Here is a 16,566-nt window from a genome sequence, read left to right on the forward strand (position 1 = left end):
CCCTTCCAGAAAATGAAAGAGGAGCAAACACGTTCCAATTCATTTTATGAATCTAGTATTACCAAACCAGGTAAAAATGGTATCAAAAAGAAAACTACAGATCAATATCTCGCATGGATACAGATATATAAATTCTTAACAAAATATTAACAAAGAGAATTCAGCAATAAATCAAAGGAATTATACACCACAACCAAGTGGAATCTATTCAAGGTTTGCAAGGCTGGTTCATTACTCAAAAATCAATGTAGTATACACATTAACAGACTAAAGAAAAAAAAAACCCACATGATCACATCAATCAATGTAGATAAGGCATTTGACAATATTCGACACCCATTCACTATAAAAGTTCTCAGAAAAAAACAGGAATAGAAAGGAACTTCTTCAACTTGATAAAGAGCAACTACAATGAAACCTACAGTTAATATTATACTTAATGGTGAAAGACTGAATGCTTTCCCCCATGATCAGGAATAAGACAAGGATGTCCGCTCTCACCACTGCTATGCAACATAGCACTAGAAATTCTAGCCATTGCAATAAGGCAAGAAAAGGAAATGAAAGGCATACAAGTCAGAAAGAAAGAATGATGTGACAGTCCACACAGAAAATCCCAAGGAACATACACTAAGTGAGTTCAGCAAGGTCTCAAAGTTCAGCAAAGATAAACACACAAAAGTGAGTTCAGGAAAAATAAACATACAAAAATCAGTTGCATTTCTATATAATAGCAATGAACACATGGACATCAAAATTAAAAATACAATTCCATTTATAATTACTCAAAATAAAAAATGAAGCACTTAGGTTTAATTATACCAAAACACGTATAGAGCTTGTCTGCTGAAACCTACAAAATGCTGGTGAAAGGGGCGCCTGGGTGGCTTAGTCGTTAAGCGTCTGCCTTCGGCTCAGGTCATGATTCCAGGGTCCTGGGATCAAGCCCCACATTGGGCTCCCAGCTAAGCGGGGAGCCTGCTTCTCCCTCTCCAGCCTGCTTTTCCCTCTCCAGCTCCCCCATGTTTGTGTTCCCTCTCTCGCTCTCTCTCTCTGTCAAACAAATAAATAAAATCTTTTTTAAAAATGCTGGTGAAAGTAATCAAAATACTAAATAAATGGAGAGAATATTATGCTCATGAATTGGGAAACTCCACATAGTAAATATGTGAATTCTTAAATTGATATACACAGATTTAATATTATGACATTGTGATTTATAATAGAAATACATATTTGGTCTTCACCCATGGTTCCTGGCTTATAGCTCCCAAAACCCTTGGAATTTCCTGAGCAATAAGGGCAATGGAAACATCTTCTGTTATAATATTTGGTCTCTTGCCCTCAGTTCCTGAAACTGTTTCAGAGCCATAAAGGTCAAAGAGGTGTCCTATTGTCCATAGCAAGCCCCTTTCCACCACAACTGGGTTTATGTTAATGAGGTGATTTTTGTAAAGCTCCTAAGGATGGGGGCTGCCAGGGGAACCAACCATGAATGAAGGCTTGGAACTTTCAGTCCCACCCCTTGATTTCTGGGAAGGGAAGAGGAGGTAGAATTTGAATCAATCAACAATGGCCAATGATTTAATCAATTGTGCCTCTGTAATAAAGCCTCCACAATCCCAAAAGGATGTGGTTTGGAGAGCTTCCAAGTTGGCAAGCACATGGAGATGTGGGGAGAATGGTGTACTGGAAGAAAGAGCATAAAAGCTCCATGCCCTTTCCCTACACCCTGGCTTACACATCTCTTCCATCTGGCTGTTCCTGTGTTATATCCTTTTATAATAAACCAGTGATCTAGGAAGTAAAATGTTTCTCTGAGCTCTGTGAGCCACTCTAGCAAATTAATGGAACTCAAGGAAGGGGTAGTTGGAACCTCTGATCTAATAACTGGTAGGTCAGAAGCACAGGTAACAACCCAGCCTTGTGACTGTCATCTGAAGCAGGGAGAGGGCAGTCTTGTGGGACTGAGCCTTTACCCTGTGGAATCCGATGCTATCTCCAGGTGAACAGTGTCAGAATTGGTGAACTAAAGCATCCCTAGAGCTGGTGTCTGAGAATTGTTGGTTGTCAGTGTGAGGAACCACCCCCCACAGTGGAGTTCGGTCAGAACCCCTTTGAAATGTTAGTTCCCATCTAAATTCCAGCATGAGATTTTTTATAGATATGGACAAGATTATTCTAAAATTTCTATGGAAAGACAAAGGACTTGAATAACTGAAACAATTTTTAAAAAGAATAAAGTGGATGGAGGGGTGCCTGGGTGGCTTAGTCGGTTAAGCGGCTGCCTTCGGCTCAGGTCCTGATCCCTGGGATCGAGCCGCACATCGGGCTCCTTCCTCAGGGGGGAGCCTGCTTCTCCCTTTCACACTCCCCCTTCTTGTGTTCCCTCTCTCACTGTCTCTCTCTCTCTCTCTGTCAAATAAATAAATAAAATCTTAAAAAATAAAAGAATAAAGTGGATGGAATCATTCTCACCAATTTCAAGACCTATTACAGAGCTGCAGTAATCAATACGGTGTGGTACTGGCAGAAGGCTAGACACACACAGAATGGAACCTAAGAGAGAGCCACACAAATATGCCCAATTGATTTTTTTTTCTAAAGGCTCAAAAGCAATTCAAAAGGAAAGGTTGCCTTTCAAACAAATGGTACTGGAGCAGTTGTTCATCCATAGCAGAAAAAAGAGAGAACTCAGACCTAAGTCCACACCTTGTGCAAAAGTCAAAACGTATCACAGACTTAAATGTTAAATGTAAAACTGTAAATCTTGTAGAAAAAAAAATAGGAGAAAATCTTCAGGATCTAGGGCTAAGCTACAAGTTCTTAGACTTGACACCAAAAAAATGGAAAAATTGGTAAGTTGGACTTTGTCAAAATTTAAAACTTTTGCTCATACAAGACCCTGTTACAATAAAAAGAGAAGTACAGACCAGAAGAAAGTATTTCCAAACCACATAACCAACAAAAAGACGCACACCTACAGTACACAAGGACACTTCAGACAGTAAAAAAACCAAACAATCAAATTAGAAAATGAGTAAGAGTTGAAGTGACATTTCAGTGAAGACAGAGATGGCAAATACACACGAGAAAGGGTGTTCGGCGTCACTAGCCACTAGAGTAATACGAATTAAAACCAAACGACTTGTCACTACACAACTGTCAGACTGGCTAAAACAAACAAACAAACAAAACTAGTGACAATAATATATGCTGGAAAGAATGTGGAGAAACCGGATCATTTCTACATTACCAGTGGAAATGTAAAATGTTAACAGCCACATGGGAAAAGGATTTGGCATTTTCTTAAAAAACGAAACATGCAGCTACCACAGGACCAAGAGCCTCACTCCTAGACATTTATCCCAGAGGGATGAAAACATGTTCACACGAAAACGTGTTCACAAGAATTTACAGCAGCTTTATTCATAATAGTTCCAAACTTGGAACAACCAGGATGTCCTTCAATAGGTAAACAGTTAAGCTAACTGTGGTGCAGCCATACCAATTAATACTATTCAGCAATAAGAAGCGCAACAGATGACTCTCCAGAGAATTATGCTGAGTTTTTGAAAAAAAACACAGCAAAAAAGCCAATCCCAAAAGGTTACATGCTGTATGATTCCATTTACATAACATTCCTAAAATGACAAAATCACAGAAATGGAGAACAAATTAGTGCTTGTCCGCGCTTAAGGAGAAGGGTAGTTAACTCCTAGAGAGAGGAGACAACCTGCCTATAAGCACAGTGTTTATATGCAAACCAACTAATCCTGAGTCTATATCCCCATCCACCTCCTTTTATCAGCTCCTTCCACTGTCGCCCTACCCTAAATCACCCCAGGGCCAGGTTATCTGACAACTAGAGACCATCCCTTATAGCCCAGTCCCTTATAGCTGAAATTATTTCAACTAGACAGTCCTAAGTGTGCTTACCTGACCTGCCTTGCCTTTCCCACAGAAACCACAAGAAAGGCTCCGGCTCATGCTTCCCCCTTACTCCCCCTGCCTCCTGCCCAATGCTGGTGCCTCCCCGTGTGGCCCTGTACGGCACGGTGGCGTGTCCCCTCCTCCTGGGCGCTGGGAGTAGAACAAACTACCTTTTCAAAGGCACCTGTCCCCTGATCTGTTGGCCTCATCAGACCTGAATAAAACTAAAATCCCAGGTACGTTTTAAGACGGAAGTGTTCTGTATCTTGACTGTATCAGCGTCAATATCCTGATTGTGATGTTGTACTAGAATTTGCAAGATGTTACTATCGGGAGAACATGAGTAAACACAAGATCTTTCCATGTTAATCTTACCACTGCATATGAATCTACAGTCATCTCCAAATAAAAAGCTGAACTGAAAGTAAAAAGAAAAGAAAAATTAAAGCAAACCCCTCCCTCATCTTTTCCATTAACCCAACTCACTGAGGCTTGTCAGAAGCCTTTCTAAGCAGTGAAGAGGAAGTTTGGCAGGGGCGCCTGTGTGGCTCAGTCATTAAGCGTCTGCCTTCGGCTCAGGTCATGATCCCGGGGTCCTGGGATCGAGTCCTGCATTGGGCTCCTTGCTCCACGGGGAGCCTGCTTCTCCCTCTCCCACTCCCTCTGCTTGTGTTCCCTCTCTCGCTGTGTCTCTGTCTTTAATAAATAAATAAAATCTTAAAAAAAAACAAACAAACAGGAGGAAGCACTGGACACTGCCTGCACTATTTCTCAAGTCCTCCCCACTTTCCAGATGAAGGGAGCGAGTCATTATGGAGAGACAGTCTCTGGGTCAGAACCAAGAGGCAGAGCTGGTGGGACAGGAGCCTGGAAGGAGGGATGGAGGCCACTTGTCCTAAGAGCAGGCCAGGCACGCCTCTCAGCCCCTGGCCGTCCGAGACTCGGGCCCTGTGGGGCACGGGCTGGTGTGCGGGGACAGGCTGGCGCGGCCCGAGGTCCGCTAACCCAGGTCGCAGGAAACAAGGGCCCGAGGGCTGGTCACAAGACCGCTGTCTGTGTTTTCAGTAATTCTCAGTTTCATGTATTTTCTAACAAAACAAAAGGGAGGAACACCTGGTGCTTTTTCTCAAAACAAGCTCTGGTTCTGAAAATAAACCAGCATGTGGGCTGGGTCCCCGCCTGTGGAGGTTTCCGCTCTGGCCAGGGGACTGGTGGGGAGGCGACCCGAGGCAGCAGGAAGACGCCGCTGCCCCTTGCTTCTGCTTTTGCTCCGCGGAGGCAGAGCCTCAGGACGGCAGCTCCTCGAGGCCATGGGCTCTGGCTGTCCTCTGGCCACGAGGAGCACTTGAGCTGTCCAGGGGGCCGCGTGACAGCTGGGACCAGGCGGGACAGAGGATTACATCCCACATTTCCCACTTGAGGCCCGCCATATGTTTTTAGTGATACCGTCACCATCTTCACAGGCTTTCCATGTGACTTTTTTACGAATTTCTTGAGCACTGTTTAAAAACCCCAGCTTGCTGGAACCTGTTTCAGCATTTAGCAGATCATTCTTTTCTTTCACCGCTTTGCTAAGTAGGACCTCATTTGCAGGCTTAGGACTTTAACCTTACCCCTCTGTGTGCCCCCTAGACACAGCCCCACTGGCCCAGAGGGGAGCTGGTCTTCCCGAGTCCCCCCCCGCCCAGTGCCCCTCACGTTTGACAGTTCAAGCGTTTGAAACTTCTAATTATTTGGAAATCCCAAATATGTTTAGGGCATATATAAATTATTCAGGTCCAGCCGTTTTTAAGAAAGGTTTTGTTGTCTAATTAGTTTCAGAAATAAGCAGTGTTGAGAGAAAGGAGACAGGGGAAGTGCAGACTTAAGGCATGACTGGCCAGTGTCTGCCCAGGAGGCCCACTCGCTGGTCATAGCCCATGACCAGGGCCGGCTCCCCAGCACGCGGTGCCAGCAGGGAGGCGGAACCATGCAAGCATCACTTCCCGGCTCTTCTCCGGCAGGTCCTGGACACCAAGTCTTCGGCCCCTCGTGGGCCTTGCTTCCTCACACAGCCCTCCCTCCCATATATCCTCAGCCCTCCGTCACCCTGGTTCCTTCCCAATGGCAGCTAAGCGTGCTCAACACTCTCCCACCTTTACACAAAGGAAGAAAGACTGCTGACCCCACATCACCCTCCAGCTGCCGCCTCCCTCTCCCTTCCTTCCTTCGAGGTCCCCTCCCACTTCAGGTGGGCTCTTCAGGTCCACTCCAGCCTTGCACTACCGAGTCCATAACCACCTCCTTGGTATTAACTCAACAGAAACCTTTCAGCTTCATTTCACTTAACCTTCAGGCAACTGGGAAAGTTAACAACCACCCCTTCTTCTAGAAAGACTCATTTTCCTTCAGTTTCTTACTAATTTTCACCTACGTCTCTGGACGCTCAGCCCCGGTCCCCTCTTTGCGGCCCCCTTCGCACCCAGTACTCAGTGACACTCCAGGCACCACCTCCCAGGAGCATCTCAGTTACACCGTGGTCTCTTAGGACCTTCAGCCCGGGGGTCCCTCAACATCTCCGCCTGGATGTCACACAAGCAACTCAATGTGCCCCAAACTGAGCCAATCACCCTTCTCCACCTGCAACCCACCTGGCTTCGCATGTTTCCCTTTCAGGTAGAGAGCATCAGCATCCACCGGCTGCCCAGCAAGACACCCCGTATCATCGGGGCCCTTCCTTTCCTCACCTCTGTGCCTGCCTCCCAACACTTAATCCATTTTTTCCTGTGAAAGAATATGTATTTGGATGCCCATGTCCCTCAGGTCCATGTACTTCCTGTTTCCAGGGTGACTGGTCAGGCCACTACTCTCACACCCCGCGCTAGCACGGAGCCTCCAAACCCACGCCCCTGCCCCAGTATTCCTATCTTCTAATCATTCTCCTTGTTGCACACACCGAGTAAAATTCTGAAAACACACACCTAAGAATCTCTTCTTCTTGAAGTCCTTTGACCACCCCTACCGCCCTCAGAATAACAGCCAACTCCTTTGTGCTGTGATCCAGCCTCATCCGCTCCCCCAGCCTCACCTCTGACCTTCCACTTGGTGGAACCCAACCTTCCCAGGCCTTGGATTCCCAGGGCCTCACGCAATAGCAGCTGGTTGACAAATATTTATGCAACCAGTGCATGAATAAATAAATGAATGAGTAATGTCAGAAAAAAATTTCACTAAGGAACTACTGAAATGCGGTTTTGAAGGAGAGGTAAAATTTTACCCAAAAAGTGGGGAGGGAGGTACAGAAATTCCGGATTTCTGGAAAAAGTAGACTCAGAGGCCTGATGGTACAAAGTTTTCTGCTTATTCTGACCATGAGAAAGTGAGAAGTTCAGTGAGGCCAGAGAAGAAGCTAGTAGAAGGAAGTGAGACTAGAAGATACACTGAAATCATGTGTGCCAAATGAGGCTGGATTTTTGTCCTACACGGTCTCTGCTTCTCAGGGATGACAAGACCTCTTGTTGGCTAGCATCGCAACAAGTGTGCATACTATCATTAGGCCCTCACTCCTGGAGGTATGCCTACTGGGAAAAGTCCTAGGACAACAGGAAATTGGGCACAAAGCCTAGGGGAGGGGGAGACTGTCAGTTCATCCCCTGCCCTCCCCCCCAAAATTCATTTTACTCACTTTCACTTTAGTGAGAATGGAGACTGACAGAATGTCACAACCTTTCTGGAAGGCAATCAGTAATGTTTGTCAAATTAAAATGTGAATACCCTGACCCAGTAATTCCAACCTATGGAATTGTTTTTTGGATCTAGTAGGCCAACCATGCCAGGATACATGTGCAAGGACCTTGTTTATCGTATTAAAAACAAAAATTGGAAACGAACTAAGTGTCCTTCAGTGTGGGATTATTAGCCAAATTTTGGCACAGCCAGATAATACAATATTCATTATTAAAAGGATGAGATATATCTATATGGACTGATATAGAGCTCTCTATGCCCACAATATATTTTAAAAGGTAGGAGAGTATGAATAGCACCATTCCATTTATATTTTTAAAACATATTTAAAAAAGAAAAACCCACAGACATACGCACACATCCCCAGAGACTTCCTAACGTCTAAATCAGGAGAGGCTGAAAGCAACAGAAAAAGCTCTAGCATAGCCCTCCCTGAGGTAGACCTGTGGTGGCCACATGTGGAGATTATTTAAGAATGACTTGATTTAGACCAGTGGTTCTCAAAGTGTGGCCCCAGGACCAGCAGCCTCAACATCACCTGGGAACTGGTCAGAATGAAATTCTCAGGCCCCGCCCCAGAGCTACTGCAGCAGGAATTTGGCGTGTGGGGTCCACCGGAAGACCGAGACCCACAAAAGCTTGAGAGTCTCCCACCGGGACATCGGAGAGCAGTCATTGAGTTAAGGGGTAATCTGTCACTTTGGGGTGACTGTGCCATAAAGATTCCGTGTACAGGGTGAGGTTTCTCTCGAAGAGAATGAAGGAGGTCTTAGATTGGAGAGAGGAAAAAGAAAAAAAAAAACCTCCTCTCTCCGAGGCTGGGATTCAACTCTAAGCATCGTCTGGGGTAGGCGGCATGAAGGCAGGGTCTGGGCAAGCCGGGGGTCGAAGAACACTGAGCCTCAGTAGCATAGTCTCATATTCTCTGAGTTGCACTCTCTCATTCCTCTCGTCCTCAGAGCTCCAGAGAAGTCTCCTGAAAAGTGACTCTGGTCTCAGCTGTTCTGTGGCAGGGAAAGCAGCGTCCATCCCCACTCAGGCCAGAGAGGTGGGAGCAGCCATTGCTAGGTTAGCAGGGAGCTGTACCCAGCCAAGGGCAGCCTCACAGATGTCACCAACAGGAATGGCGCAGTGCGGTGGCCGGGGAGAGAGCCAGAGCCAAAGAACCCTGAGCACGCCTGAGGCGGTGCCCTGGGAGAGGCTCAGAAAATGCTGGAGGACACACACTTGGCAGGTATCAGGGCAGAGAAGAAAGGGAGGGATTTCTAGAAGTAAACTGGAGTGAGTCCTTGCTGTCGTAATCTGGAATTTAGCAAGAAGGGTGGACAGGTCTGGAAAGCGGGATCTGACAGAAACAACAGTGTGTCAGGACTTCCCTTCCAAGCACTCACCACAGTTTTATTTTACATTTATCTGCGAGATCATTTAATTCTCTTCCTCTCCCTCTGGGCTGTAAGCTTCATGAAGGCAGGACACTGTATGTTTTCACTCACCACTATGTTCCCCGTTCCTAGCTGGTACATAGTATTTGCTCACAAAACAGGTGGGATAAATAGACAATTTAAGTTAAAATGCTCTAGAGCATTTGATTATTCTTTCTCTGTGTCGTTGACTTTTTGTTTTGTTAGTTTTTGCCCAGACAGCATATTATCATATGAAAGTATACTACCAAAAAGCATATTACCAAAGGAAGGTATTTCCGTTTTGGAGAGAGTCATCTCATAAATACGGTGTTGGAGGCTTTAGTCTCTGAGTTGTAAGCACTTGTTTAGAAAGGCAAAAGGATGTAAAAGTTAGGATGTATTAGGATGTATTTTGCCAGAAATACATAGAAACAGACCCACATTGGCCGTCAGCTTTTATGGCCAGCCTGATGCCCTCAGATGTTGCTATATCCCAGAGTGACTCGGGAATCAAAGATTAATTCTGCACAGAATTAATGAAGAGAGCTTCTAGGCATTACGGTTTGCTGAAAACTGACCATCCACATATGATAAAACAGCATGTACTACCCTCAGCAAATGCCAGGCATCTCCAACACAGAGTCAGCGCGCAGCTGCAATGACGTCACAAGGACACAGGCGACCCACCGGGCCCTCTGATGACAGGAAGGATCATTACCAGTCACGCTAAGATCTGAGAATGTGGCAGTGGAACAGAAAGGACAGACATTTCAGAGAGGACTGCAGAAATAGGGACAATAAATTGAGAAGTTTAGCAAATAATCCCACCCCTTAGCCTAAGAAGTTTCCCCTGACCTAGAGAGAAGGGAAGTTATAAAATTAAATTTTTATAAACACACATGTGGCATCTTTGGCTTCAAACAAGCAGCAAGGCGTGTGGCCATGCTGCCCAGGGTCAGCGGTCCATCCCTGCCAAACTCTCGGGGCTGTGTGGTCACAGTACTGACCATACTCTGTGCACAGGAGGGATTAATCCTGCCACAGATGTGACAGGCAGAGAGGGGTCTTGCCACAATCCACAGCAAGCTCCCTCAGCCACTGCAGTTCAGTCTAAGCATCTCGGAAGCCCACCACCATAAAAGGCCTTACACTTCGGTTTGGAGGTTGACGTTCTATGAAACTCCGGATAAAAGGAATGGGAAGTGCCTCTCTTCCCCCTGGCCTCCCTGCCCGCCCCGCCCCCCCCCCATTCCCCTTGAACTCAGGGTCAGACTTCTAGGGAACCAGATCCTATCTGGGAACAACCCAGCGGTCAGTACAAAGAGACATCTCCCACCCGTCTCCCCGAAAGGGCTTTCAGAGGGAGCTCGGACACTCTTATCTCCGCATGCAGAGGCTGGGTAATTGCCGGGCTGACCCTCGGGAGCCTCTTGCCCTGCTCACCTTTCACTATAATGCGTGGTACAGCATAATCATGAAATGTGCTTATTAATTTTACTCATTTGACACTGCGCTCTTCTGCCCTGAGCTAGATGTTAGGAGAAAATGATAGGGATAGATTCTGCTCCTGTCAGACTTACCAAGACTTTCAGAAAACCAGACTATCAAAGGCCATCTGCCACCCACTAGCCGAGCTTTCAAGATGACCCCAAAGGTACAAACAGGATGTTAAAGACACAGATCAACAAAGGAGAACAGCAAGAAGATGTGGAGACCCATGCCCTGGGTGTGAGCCCCCCGCATGAGCCCTCCCAGGAGAGCAACCCCTGAGCCAGTCCTCCCAGAGATCACGAGCACTGAGCCCCTGCCCTGATTCATGACTTGCTGCTTCATGTCTAATTCATCAAACGACACTTTGGCTTCTCAAATCAGGAACATTTTTATTAGCTTCCCCAAGAGTTTTATGGCACAAAGCCATATCTAATGATTCTATTTTATGGCAAGTTATACATTCAAACAGTGCTTTGAAGTCAGACAGCAGGTAAGACTCAAATCTTTGTCAAAAAAGATTCCCTTGTCCTTTCACTTTTAAAATGTTTATAAGCTTTCAAACAGTTGCGGAAGTGATGTGGAACATTTTAACAGGCTTCTCCTCCCCTGGACGGGACCCGGCGCTGGCTGAGCCAATGTCTACTACAGCCTTCCCAATGGAGGCTGCTTTTGCCCCTCTGACCCCTCCACCTAGGGACATCTGGCAATGTCTGCACACATTTTTGGTTGTCACAACTGGGGGGGGGGGGCGGAGGGAGGTTAATGTTACTGGTATCTAGTAGGTGGAGGCCAGGGATGCTAAGCGTCCTATATATGTAGCACAGGACAGCCCCCCAACACAGAATTTTCTGATTATCTGGCCCAAAAGGTCACTAGTGTCAAGGATGAGAAACCATGTTTTAGGGCTTCTTCTGGACCAGGCGCTGTATCCCTCCCACCCCTGGGACATCAGATGCCAATCTAATCATGGTGGCAGGTTTTCAGTGCTGGCTAATGAGCCTTGTATTCTTTTTATTCTTATACATTCTTGGTGCACACTTTCAGTAAACAAGAACAAAATGCTGTCTTAAACAAAATGAGGAAAGTGAAAATAAGATCACCTTAGAATCTCAGGACACATGACCACAGTCACTGCTAACTAAACCCTCCTAATGTTACTCTGCACCTTTTAAGCAATTTATCTACTGAAACAACAAAATAACCAATTCCAGCCATCAGTACTACTGAACACCACCACAGACGCCGGCCCGGCTGAAAAGCAAAGCAAGTTCTCTGCTAAATTGTAGTGGTGTGATCAGTCAGAGCAGTGGACTCGGAAGGGGGTCTGGTCCTGATTCACCACTCCCAAGGACTGGGACTCGGGCCTCTGTCACCTCACTTGTCGGACCTTGGGTTCTCTTAATCAGCAAAGTGGAGAAAAAGCTACTTGCCCTCCTAGCCTTCCAGGGAACTGTGAGAGCCAAATGACTTCACAGGGAGGAAACTGCTCTGCAAACTGTAAAGAGCTATGAGAATGTGTGGCAATACACTGATGACACTTAACGCATGCATGACAACCTATGACAAAGATCTTTCAGACTCTTGGATCCTGTTCCTGAAATTTCACAATTGGAAGTGAGTTTAGAAATCAACAGAGCCAACCCTTTAGTTTTACCCAAGGTGAAAATGACCATCACAGAGGTCAAGTGACTCGGCCAAGGCCAGGAAACAGCCCAGGTGGACTCAGGTCCTCTGACTCCCAAACCAGGACACTCCCACACCTTCCCACTGGTGAGGCTTTCCCTCCCTGTTTAAGTTCCCAGAGGGAAGGAGCACATTTGCACACAAGGTTCGGGGGGTCTTGAACACAGGAGATAAATATTGGTTGAATTAGTGGATCTTGACTTACTACATCATAGCCTGTTGGGGCTCGGTTCCGAGAAGCCACCACCCCCACTCCCGTGATGGGATCCATCGACGTCTCTGGCAAAGCTTCTGAAAGGTCTTTGACTTCAGGCATTGTGGATTGGTCCTGGTTCCGAAAAGGAAAGAAAGCACAAAATTCAAACTGACCATTTAAAGCGAATGATACAAAGTCTCAAACAGAACCAGAAACTTGGTGCAAACATCCTGAGCTAAGCTCCATATACCTGAACTAGCTAGAGGAGCCCTGGCCTTACCTGACCCTTTCCTCAGATCAAGAACTCAAGTCATCTCTAACCCCTGCCCTTCTCACGTTGGCTCTGAACACTGAGCTAACAGAGTTAATGAGGGCCTGTCCCTGCTCGGGGAGGTAACTTTGACTCAAACCCAGAAGCAAACCATTCTTAACACTCTCAACAAGCTGCCTGACTTCTGAACAGATACCAGTAGCGCCTCTGAGAAAGCAGACACAGCTGAATCTAACACCACTGTTCACTTCTCTCCCTTACAGTATCTCCTTGTGGAGGTGCAGACTTCCAAATCCACAGCCTCTCGCACAACCAAGCGTGGACTGTTCAGTAGGCAGAGCTTTGCAAAAACATGGAAGAAAGTGTTCTGGGAATGCAGGCAAAGGAATGGCGTTCAAGTCCAGGCTCCATGGTTTACCGGCTGGTGACTTTGAGCAAGCAAGAGGTCACGATACGGACACTCACAGAGCTGCTGTGAGATCTAAGGGAGTCACATAAATGAAGGGCCTGGAGGAGTCCCTGGCACACAGTAGGCACTCAACAAAAAGCAGATGAGACTGGCAGGTTTGGGGCCCACAGGTCCAGCGTAAGTGGCTGGAAATATGGTAGGTGCCATTCCTGGGAGGACTGGCAGGTGCCTTTGTTGTGTTTAATCCCGCAGGTCATGTGGGCACTTACTCAAAGCTAAACACTAACAATGACCATAATTCTTGCTGGGCACTTCGGGAGAAAGGAAGGGGAAATGGAATTATTCCGCTGCTGACTGCCTCTTGATGTGACCAGAGGAGACAAGGAGAATATAGAGAGCACCGGGTCTGGGCAGCTGGAGTGGCAGTGCACCAGAAAGCAAATAAAAGAGGTAACACCCTATGTAAATGACTTCTAGTACTTTTAAAAGGACAAGCAGTGAAAAAGAGCACGTTAAATTCCACCTCCTTCTGCAGCAATTAAATTCCACTGGCTGTAGGTCTATCAGATCGCTCAAAGCTGGTTACTGCTTCTAAAGCAAACCAAACACCCTGCCTAACTAGGCGGGGAGAAGAAATATTCTTAGTTCTCAGCCTAGAATCAGAAAAGGCAGAGGCTATTAAAAATGACTGCAGCCTTCTAAATGGGAACAATCAGAATGCTATATGCAAGTCACCCATGTAATCAGTGTCCCCTGAAGCCCACAAAAGGCTCCGGAAACTGACTTGTCAATGAAATTGAGCCAAGTCTCCAATCAAGGCTAGGAAGTGCCTGGCAGAAACCACACTCTCAACTTCGGTTCATGACAAAAGCCAAACTAAGTTATGCTTTACTTAATTCTACTGAAAATGAGCTTCTAGAAGCCCAGGGCAGGGGGTAGGATACCATGCCACACCACTGCATCATTTTCTATTTTCAGATTTCATTTACCAGGCAGGTTTATATAAAGCACCGGGCTTGGTGCTTCCTGCACAAAGTAGGCAGGAAGCAAGTATTTATTGAATGAATAGGTATGCATGCCCCCAGTAAAGAAGGTTTAGCGTTAAATATCTGCATCAGCCCAGTCCAAAGCAAACACTACTCAAAAAGTATCATCACTTGGAAAATCCCATAGTATTGGTAGCATGAATATAACACCACTGCAGTTTGAAAAATATGGGTACCTGCTGTTGGTTACCAAAACGCTTTGCAATTAACAACTCATTAACGGGAATGTACAAATTCTGCCAGTGCTAAAATATCATGCTGTGAATTTAATAAAACATCCGAGGTAAGTTTTTTTTTTTTATCATTATTAAGATAGTACTGCCTCTACTTTGTGAGAGAGAGAGGAGGCAAGCATGGGAATAAATAAATATTTTATTTGCTGACGGGTTCCCGTCCCCGGGTCACGACGTCCTCGCGAGGCGCGGGTGATAACGGCTCTCCCCGCCCGAAGCCGGCGGTCAAGGGCAGTGGGGAAACTCGCCCCCTGGAGCCCCGCCGCTCCCACAATGCACCGGGGAGGCAGCCCGGCCGCAGGTTCCAAGATGGCTGCGAGCTGCCTCCAGCTGAGGCAGACAAAGGAGCCGGCGGCCTGTGCCCATGCGTGCACGGTCCCAGCCCAGCCTGCAGACGGGAGGTTGCGACAGCAGAGCATGAGCACAGAGCATCTCGGATGCACGCCTCCTTCTTCCCTTTCCCCCCAGTTGCTGTACCCTGGGGATCAAGGCAGCCTTTGTGAAATACAGACAAATGACTCCTCGCGGCGCGGGGCCGTGGCCGGCTCCGCGGTGGAGGAAGCCCCACCACCAGCAAAGGAAGCTTTTAATGAGAAACGCCCAAGATATCCATGGCAGAGGCAATCACTCAAAGCAGCTTGCCCTGAATTACATATTTTCTGACTGCAAATTACTTTTAACAGCGTCTCTACCGTCACTTCAATTGACCTTCCTAACAAAAGGCCATTTATTAACTAGCACTCCACGTTTCCCGGGCTGTGTGGAGCCTCGAGCCAGAAGGGATGGCACCGCCGAGTACTCAGCCGCCCAGGGTCACAGGCCAGGCCTCTGAGAGGGGAGAAGGGGCCATTAATGCAAGCCTGCAGAGCAGATCTGCCGGGGAGGGAAGGGTGGGGAGCGGGCTGTTTAAGACCAACATTAACCTGTGTGGCAAGAGGCAACGCTGGTCTAAAACATAAAATACCAAGGCCTACTTGCAGCAACCCCTGATTTCATCCTCAGCAGCTCCGCAGCAGATCGAGAGAGACCCACTGCTGTCTCAAAATCCTAATTGCACACAAAACACACTGACACACCCAGCTGCATTTGTACAGCACTTTGCAATTCGCAAAAAGCTTTCTTAGGCTCCTTCTTGACTGATGATCATACCAAACCTGGAAGGTGGCTGGGTCTAATTACTTTTATTTTAGAGAAGACAAAAAATTTAGAGAAGAAGGCCCAAAGTTGTCAGCCGCCATGCAACTGGCAGCTGGCCCACCTGAACAGGACCTACCTCTAGTCCTCCTTCCCAGATCTGATCTGCTTTCCATGACACTGTGCTGAGAGACCAACATCCCATCTGATACCCACCTGAGAAAGCAGTTTCAACACTAATTATATTTAAAAATGCCAAAGCTCTTGTTTCTCCAGCTATAGCCCAGTAAGTGAAGCAAGGGGGAGAAAAGTACAGAAAGATAAAAGTAACATGGGATTAATTTTCCTCACACCTCAGTTTCAAGATTCAACATTTCCCTCATAAATAATTTACAACAATAAAAATGAGCTAAGGCCATGTTTGTGTAGGACGGAGGTAAATTTAGGCCTAATGAGGGAGATCCGAGCACTGCACAGGAGGGAATAGGTTGATGTATAGCACTGTGCGCGTGCAATCGACAGCACACAGGGGCTCCATTACCAACTGGAAGTCTCGAGGCCCACCAGGAGGAGGGGGGAGCAATTGAGGGAAACTTCTACCATCCAAGCTGTGGCTGCAAGGGGAGTCTCTGCAGGGAGAGCCAAAAGTTGACCAGTATTTTAGATGACAAGACAACAGAGGCTGAGATTTCTCAGGACTAAAAGATTGAACCAGCCTGAAATTAAGTCAGTTCTCAGTAAATGCCAGGTGAGGAATCAAGCTGGTGATGGCACCTGGGAGTCACGTCTGCTGGCGGACAAAGGGAGAGTGCAGTGGCAACACTGGCCTTGAGCTGGTCCTCCTCACTTAACCTCGTGGGTCATCTGGCCCCAATCCCCATCCCAATCTCTACCCCAGGTGCATGGCCAGCCTCCACTATATCATTTCCAAGGCTGGGGGCTGCTATTCCTATGTCTGCCCCAAGAGGATTTCTCCGCCAGGCAGGAGAGTACGTATGAATGTGTTGGTGTGTGTGTGTGTGTGTGTGTGTGTGTGTGTGT

General features: G+C 46.8%; 1 protein-coding gene across 2 annotated transcripts in view; it reads right to left on the minus strand.

The window, feature by feature from the left end:
* The window catches only part of MVB12B (multivesicular body subunit 12B), a 184,240-nt gene that overhangs the window by 159,317 nt on the left and 8,357 nt on the right, over positions 1-16,566 (minus strand). For both annotated transcript variants that reach the window (XM_025888621.2, XM_025888622.2), the window contains exon 2: positions 12,442-12,564. In XM_025888621.2, coding sequence (XP_025744406.1) covers positions 12,442-12,564 — 123 coding nt within the window. The remainder of the gene's footprint in view (positions 1-12,441; positions 12,565-16,566) is intronic.

This window comes from Callorhinus ursinus, unplaced genomic scaffold (assembly GCF_003265705.2).
Source record: "Callorhinus ursinus isolate GAN/ISIS: 27379988/994484 unplaced genomic scaffold, GSC_fseal_2.0 scaffold24, whole genome shotgun sequence".
Taxonomy (NCBI): Eukaryota; Metazoa; Chordata; class Mammalia; order Carnivora; family Otariidae; genus Callorhinus; species Callorhinus ursinus.